The sequence below is a fragment of the Nesoenas mayeri genome, assembly GCF_963082525.1.
Source record: "Nesoenas mayeri genome assembly, chromosome: Z".
In the NCBI taxonomy this organism is placed as follows: Eukaryota; Metazoa; Chordata; class Aves; order Columbiformes; family Columbidae; genus Nesoenas; species Nesoenas mayeri.
In genome coordinates this window covers 70,008,770-70,017,219 of record NC_137542.1, presented here as the reverse complement: position 1 = coordinate 70,017,219, position 8,450 = coordinate 70,008,770, and the positions used below count along the sequence as shown (strand labels likewise).

At 41.3% G+C, this 8,450-nt stretch overlaps 1 protein-coding gene across 1 annotated transcript in view; it reads right to left on the bottom strand.

Moving 5' to 3' along the window:
• Positions 1-1,751: 1,751 nt before the first annotated feature.
• KIAA1328 overlaps positions 1,752-8,450 on the bottom strand; it is a gene marked incomplete at both ends in the record, with an annotated part of 174,267 nt that continues 167,568 nt past the window's right edge. The window contains one exon of the mRNA XM_080362618.1: positions 1,752-1,965. Coding sequence (XP_080218744.1) covers positions 1,752-1,965 — 214 coding nt within the window. The remainder of the gene's footprint in view (positions 1,966-8,450) is intronic.

Here is an 8,450-nt window from a genome sequence, read left to right as displayed (position 1 = left end):
CTTTCCTCTCCCTTTCTCTGGCCTGTTAAAGAAGCAGACTATTCAGCCTCAGGGTCAGGTCACCGAATACGTCTTTGGGGCTTTAAGCAGAAACTTGTGCCTTTGCAGGCTCAGGGAGTAGAACAAGAGGGGCATCCAACAGCAGATGGACATATTGGAAAGAACTATAATACTCCACTGACAGCAGGACAGACCAAGCAGGGCCTTTCCACAGTAGTCATTTTCTGTTCCAGTAATGCCGCTTCCCTCCTCTAAACTCCTCCGAGCAGCTTTTAAAATTCAGCTGGGATGTAAGAGAGGGATATCACCTAATTAGCGATTAAGATTGAGCCTGAATGAAATGGCTCAGAGCAACCCGAGGTTCATCTTCCCCTTCTTTCTCCTTTTGTTTCGTTGCTGCAAGAGCGCGATGCTGCCGGGGGCACGAGCCAGAAATCCCGCACTGACGGGAGGCAGCGGTGATACCCCAAGGATCGGCACAGCAACTCAACGCCGTTAAGATAAGCAGGGTTGCCTAAAGAGACCGTCAGAAAAGCCGTACTGGCCCACAAAGTGGCATTTGGGAGCAAATGGCCTAGAACTTGCCCGTACTGGCTCAGTTCTGCCTTTCTCTCACTGCAATTTTACTGTGCAAAATGAGTATTTTAGCCTCATGTTTCTAGGAACACATGCCGGTGGCTACTGTTACAATAAAATATGAACACCGCATTGTGGAGAAAATGACCATTAATCCTGTAATCTGCAGTCATTTTTACCAATTCGGCACATTTCTTTAAATAACCAAGTACATGCAGTAGATGGAAGTGCATTTAAATAAACTGAAATAGATACAGCATGAATAATTAAAGCCGGCAGGGAAATGTGCATTGCGAGCCGCTAGTGGAAATAATTACTGATTTGTCTTATTTACAATGGAGCCTGGATACACTATCAAAATAGTGCAAGTTAGTGAAAATGTCTTAAGACTGTTCTTACACTACCACTACTATATATATTTCATCTTGAAAAGTACATCAAATAGGTTCTGGACCACTACAGTGTGTGTCTGTGTTCTGCTATTTCGGGGTTAGGTTACCCAGCACATAAACTCTGTCAAATAGCACTGATTTAAAGAGGAATATATCTCAAACCGATGCCTAGTATATCAACCTGAAACATCATCTATTAATGTTATTAGACATTGTATAGTTGAGTTTATGATATACCCCCTAAAACCCAGCGTTTTAAATATCAGCATGTTGAAGGAAAAAGTAGATCATAAAATCACTGAGAAGAAGTGCTAAAGTGCTTGTACTTTTATAATATGCCAGGTTTTAAACAGACTTGTGTAATTAGAAAATAATCTACTTTGAACGTGGCGGTTCTTGAATGTTAGGCAGTTCTTGCAAACTGCTTTAGAGCTAAAAATCGATAATGAAATACACTTCCGATATGAGGCTGGCAAAACTGTGACTTCAATCTATTAGAAAATGTTGCAGATTAAAAAAAATGCTATTTTAGATTGATTACTTGGCACATGAAAGATTTAGAAAAAAAAAGTTAACGCTTTCTGATTGGTGTATCCCAACAACATTCTTGCACCATGATTACTAAAACCAAAATGAAACAGGATGCTAATTAGCTATGTTTTAGAAGAGGGAAGACAAGCAGTTGTCACTCAAATAATTTAAAAATGGTACTTCAACACAAACAAATCAGCAGTGAGAAGGTCCTAAAAATTCTACAGCAGGGCTGTAGGCCAATGAGGTGTGTCAAATGAAGAAAATCTCCTCGAGAAGCCGGCTCTCCTCCAGCTCATCTGCTCTGCTTCTGGAGCTGCGAGGGCTCTGGTACAAGGACGATGGCCTGTGGCTCACACGACGAGGTGTGTGCATTTTGCTCCTGTCATAAGATTCTCTGCAGAGGTTTCCTGGGGCAGATATCGGACTCATAGCTTCAACCAGGTCAAGAAGACAGGCTTCATACCTACAGAAACACAACAAGAAAACAGAGCTCCATTAAGCATCACACAGGCATTGAATCCAGCCTTCCTGCCTTCCTAACTCAGACTAGACCCAGATTTGTCTGACAGGGGCCACCAGCACAAAAAGAATTCAGCTGTATGGGTTCCTATGAGGAATATCAAAAGTAGTGAAAAAGAGGTGGGCAAAGCATGGTTGCTCAGGTTATTTTAAGCTGTTTCATCAGCTTTTCCATTTGAGGTGCGTAATGTCTTAGTCACACTCCAGAGACTGAGGACAGACCTTCAAGAGATAAGACAGCCAAATATACCGAATGGGTACAAGGCAGACCCGTATAGGTTTCAGTAAAGCAGCTTATACACATGCTGCACTTTTTTGAATAGACCTCTACACTTGATTTAGTTTCCCAGGGGTTTGAAAACAGCAGGAGACTTTATTATTATTGCCACAAACTACACGTGCTTCCTGTAAATCTCTGTGCACTATATGGAGTCTGTCCTGTGGAAGCACTAAAGGAATATAATCTAAGCAAGGCAACACCAAATCAACACTTCAAGCACCAAGAGAGAAGGTAAAGGTCCTAAACATTCCTCTGGCTGTTCTTTAAGTGTGAGTACAGATGTGGGGGAAGGTTGCAAGTCAGCCTTAGTTAGGTAGTAATGCACACTGAATAATGGCAGTTACTTCAGACAGAGATTTCCTATTAATATTCACACAAGACAAGACCTGATCTAAATACCAGCACAGGATTGATCATTACAATATATTTTCTCCTGTCCAATTTTAAATGTCTTAAACAAGACCGCTTCCAGTGATTCCCCAGGGAGGTTGTTCTCCAGTCTCAGAGATATCACTCAAAAGTTTTAGGTTTAAGTCCCCTTTGTTCCATCCTGTTTTTAGCACCAACATGTCTGGTCATAGAATCATAGAGCAGTTAGGGTTGGAAGGGACCTTCAAAGGTCATCTAGTCCAATTCCCTGCCATGAGCAGGGACATCTGCAACTAGATCAGGTTGCTCACAGCCCCGTCCAGCCTGGCCTTGAATGTCTCCAGGGATGGAGCATCGACCACATTTCTTGGCAAGCTGGGCCAGTGTGTCACTGAGCTCTGTAAAAAAATGTTTCCTCATGTCTAGCCTGAATCTCCCCTCTTTTAGTTTAAAACCATTATCTCTTGTCCCATCACAACACGTCCTCCTAAAAAGTCTGTCCCCATTGCTGAAATACTTCACATATTCCATGACTTACATGCACAGAACATTATTCATAGCATCCAATCAAAGTGCAGCTGGTTGGTTTCCATAGGGTCCCTATCTTTAAAGCAGAGAGAGTTCATCCATAGTGTAAGGAAACATCTCAAGGTGTTTCCTGCTTTGAGAAAAGCTTCTGTTTTTCAGGACAGTGGGAGACTAGGAAGACTAAGCAACTAAGCCAAACAGCTAGAGTAGGTTCCTCAACTCAGACAGGGCAAAAAATCCTTAAGTACAAATATTCACAACCGTTCATTGGTGTGAAAGATAAGCAGTGGTCAATGCATCCACTTGTGCTGCCCAACAGCATCATGCAGCAGCAAGCAGCACCAGGTGAAGCAATTTCCTTCCCTAAACTAGTAAAGCCATGCAAAGTATCCCTCATTAGCTGCAGGGCTGAGCGTTATGTTCCAGCCATCACCAGAAAACCGACCACGACCAAGTAACTTGTAGTTACGGATGAGATACAGAAATACCTCCTCAGCTCTAAGGAGTTAACTGTGGTACTGACGGGTTAATACTGATGTTAATGGCAACCACTGGAGATACGCTATGATTGCTTGGAAACATCCGCTCTACTATTTTCCGCAATCTTTATTGTTTCTTCCAGTCTGACAGTTCCCATAGTTTCTAACACAGTCCAACTTGACACTAGTATCTCGCAGGGCTCTCTCCTCTATTTGGCTATCTATAGATTGTTTTATTTTCCTTTCAAAGTCTAGCCTGCATTCCCACCGAATCAGAAACCCATTTTTCAAATTTCTTTTTCACATTTTAAGCTTGCCTACATGTCTTTCTATTATCTGTCTGTTTAAATCACCCCTAATAGCCAAAAATGACTGACTAAAAATGAAAAAATACAGCTTCATTGTTGTCTCAATTGGATCATGTAAGTGGCTAAACCCCAACCAAAATTTCACAAGGACATGGGGGTTTTGGGTAGGCAAATAAGAGCATTTTAAAGGGGGTCTGTTGTTTATATTAGCACTGAGAAAGTACCCTCCAAAAACTGAGGCTGGTTAAAGACATCTCCAATGTAAAACTGAATAAGCTGCTGACAGTGAGAACTGGCACATAGCTATATTAGACTTTTCATTTAGAGAAAGTTTTGGACTAGACTCTATAGAGATATACACAGATGCTTTGAACCCCAAAGAAAACCAGTTCATACATACACTGGTTTCATTAGCCACACCTAAAATTTCTCTTTAGATTAATCTACTCCAGCATACAAATGCTTATCTCCTCTGACTGTAGTGCTATCATAAAATTTCAATTTCTCCAGCAGCCACATTCAATCACAGATTAGGTATGGGAAACCAAACCAGCCAGTGCATTTATAGCAAACGTGCAGGCCCTAGATTTCAGTAGTACCTTCGAGTTCATTTCTTCTGCAAGTTTATCTAAGTTATACAGCATTTCTGCTATCAGGAAGGCTAAATGATTTGGCAGATTACAAGCGCAGCAAATAGCAAAGATTATGTAAAAGACCAGGTGTTGTACATCAGTCTATTTGACACCACAGTTATATATGCAATAAATTGAATGAACTCTGCTAACAGAACGCTATCTGATAAAGAGAATGTTCCTTGCAGGTATTTAGTGTTTAATCCCATGATAATAGTTTGCCCTGGTGTGTCTAGGCAACATCAGACAGCATCTAGCTGGAGGCAACAGAGTAGACTTAGAATGGTTCGAAGCTCACACAGACAATTTTCTCACCATTTATTTATACCCAAATATTTAAAGAGACACAGTCAGAATGCTCAGTTCCTGAAATGTAACTTTATCTAAAACCAGGATATCAATTCCTTGCATGGTCTGAATAAATGCATAAGTAAAACCAGGCTTCATTATTATTATTATTACTAATAATAATAATAATACACCTAAGTTAAAGTGAAGTTCAAGCTGCAGGATCTGGCACTCAAGAGTCATAATATTTCAAACAGGAAAACTGATCCTGCAAACGTTGCTGGTGAATACTGAATGCTCTTTTAATGCCAATTAACAGACAGGAGTGCCCTCGTATTGTTCATGCTTCCCAAGGAGAAAAAAATTCCCAAACATTCTGTACAAGTACCAGCACTGTACATTAAGCCACATACAGAAATTCCTCATACACAGGTATTCAACTAAGCAACTAAACGTTCCATCAGTACTAGATGCTTGCACACATTTTCTTGGATGGGTTTTTGCCTCTCAACAGAAGGAAAATGAGGTGGGCATTTGTCCCTTTAAGGATGGTGAGAGTTCAGTCCATCTTCACCTTTTTGGTACATTTGCCAGTGTGCTGAAAAGTCAATGAGCACCTCCGCAACAGACTGGAAAACAATCAGTTTTCTAAGCCTGGTTTTGACACTTTTCACATGTTTATTTTTTCATCTAAATGTCATAAGCCTGAAAATCTCCATGTTTGATCATGGGAGAAGAAAAACTGCAGAGTCTGCAGGTTTGGATTAGAAGTCTAACCATTCAGATGGCTAAAGTTTGGCAAAAGAAATCTTATCATAAAATCTTCAAAAATTCCATCAGGAGAGGGAACACAAAGAATTAGTGTGCAAAGCCTGAGGAAGGCAGAACTGTGCACAAGAGTTAAGCTTGGAAGCTCTTCTTTCAATAAGGGAATTTTGCCTTTGCTTTTAATGTAAAAGGTAAAACTCTAAATATGGCTCAGAGAGCAGCACGGAGGTGCCCAAACTAACGGAGAGGCAGGTACCACAGGGCTCAAACCAGTGCAGCTGGGTCAGTGCAGAACTGTGACCTGGGCAGCTAAATCTGTTCAGTCTCTTTATCAATGATCTGGATGAGGGGATCGAGTGTACCCTTAGTAAGTTTGCAGATGACATCAAGTTGTGTGGCAGTGATGATCTGCTGAAGGGTAGTAAGGCCATACAGAGGGATTTGGACCATCTCGATCATTGAGCTGAGATCAGTTGTATGAGGTTCAACAAGGCCAAGTGCCAGGTCCCGCACTTGGGTCACAACAACCCCAGGCAGCGCTACAGGCTCGGGGAAGAGCGGCTGGAAAGTGCCTGGGGAAAAAGGACCTGGGGGTGTTGGTGACAGTGGCTGAACAAGAGCAAGCAGTGTGCCCAGGTGGCCAAAAAGGCCAACAGCTTCCTGGCTTGTATCAGGAATAGTGTGGCGAGGAGGACTAGAGACATGATCAACCCCCTGTACTGGGCACTGGTGAGGCCCCACCTTGAATTCTGTGTTCAGTTTTGGGCCCCTCACTACAAGAAAGACACTGAGGTGCTGGAGAGAGTTCAGAGAAGGGAGCGGAGCTGGTGAAGGGTCTGGAGCACAAGTGTGATGAGGAGCAGCTGAGCGAACTGGAGCTGTTCATCCTGGAGAAAAGGACGCTGAGAGGGAGACCTTATCACTGTCTGCAACTACCTGAAGGGAAGTTGTAGCATGGAGGCGGCTGGTCTCTTCTCCCAAGTAACAAGTGATGGGATTAGAGGAAATGGCCTCCAATTGCACCAGGGGAGGTTTAGATTGGATATTAGGAAAAGCTTCTTCCCAGAAAGTGTTGTCAGGCACTGGAACAGGCTGCCCAGGGAAGTGGTGGAGTCACCATCCCTGAAGGTGTTTAAAAGGTGTTTAGATGAGGTTCTTAGGGGACATGGTTTAGTGCCAGAGTTAGGTTACGGTTGGACTTGGTGATCCTGAGGGTCTCTTCCAACTGAAATGATTCTATGATTCTGAAATCTGACCTGGTCAGGCACTGCACGGTGCTGTGACTGCACTCCTTCAGTCTCCCCCGTACAATTAACACAAGTTGCTGGAAATTTGACTCCTCAGCCCCTGCAGTGATTTTGGAAATTTCGTTAGAAACTTTCAGCGCTGGCTCCTAACTAAATAAGTATCTAGTAGAGTTTATAAACTCTTCATGTAGAAGAGTTTTGCAGTCCATCACTAAGGTAACAGAAAACATCATAAAGCATTACAATTCAGAACAGCTCATTAAATGTTCACATTTTAAAGAGGAAAACAGCACAAAAATAAACACAGGTTGGCACAGAGCCAAATCCTCCCTTCCACTTGTATTTCTGCTTCACTGGCCGTGCAGCAGGAATATAACTCTCTGAACATTTACAGGTGCATCTTACTTTGCACTGTGTTTCCAAATTGAATGAGAAGGAAGGTTCTTGCATTTTTATGACAAACACAGAAATGTGGCTGTTGCTCTGGGAACCATGAGACCACTTATTCCCAGGATGGTTGCTGAGAAATCACCTGAAACCACTTGGTATTCCGTCTAACAAAACCTGCTGGGCAATCAGAGTTCAGACAGCCCCACAATGTATAGTACCTAAGAAATGGTCAGATTATGCCAAAGGGATGGAGAATTCATTACTGATCAGCATATTAGAGAGAACGGTGCTCTTGAAGGTAACCACAGAGCATCCCTGCATCAACTGGCTGAACAGTGATGTTTATTTATTTATTTAGACATTTGGGATATGTCACTGAATTTTTAGTGTTTGTCTATTTCCCTTTGCTGGTAAAATATATTTCTTACAAGCTGTTCCATTTTTTAAACTACACTATTGTGTTTTCATATTGTGCAGTCCCATTTAAGTAATAATATCATTTGTTCCTTCCTGAAAAAACAGCACAACTCCAAACAAGTTTGATATTTGGAGGAACAGGAATTTCCCCATAAGGCAAAATAACTAAACTTATTAGAGTCATAAATACTCTGGCAGTAAGATATATGTATATTTATTTAAAACAGCAGTGTCAGATATTATTTGATCAGTATGTTCAGAGATATCTTTTCATTCACAGTCTCTGAAAATTTATTCTTCAACCATAAATGTGTACAAAACACATAGAACGTCTCTTCTGCAAGGTGATGGCATTTCAACAAAGCATACCCACAATATGGATTTGGAGATTAGTAGCTGTATAGGCTTACTTTATTTAACTGTATATACCAGAGGAAATAAAAAGGTTTATTTTTATACTACTGCTTATATTTTCAACATAAAGTTCAAAGTGATTTACTAATGTTACATGAATTGCCTTTGAATTACGGTACAGTATTGTGCCTAAGTACAAAGCCTAACACTACTTTGTATTCATAAAACACCGCTTGCCTTCAAGCACTTTACAAATGCTAAATACGGCTAAAAACACATTCAAGAGGTAAGGAACAGACCCATTTTACAGAAAAGGAAACTGAGCTTATTATTATTATAAAGCAAATACCAAATCCCTATTTGAGTAGA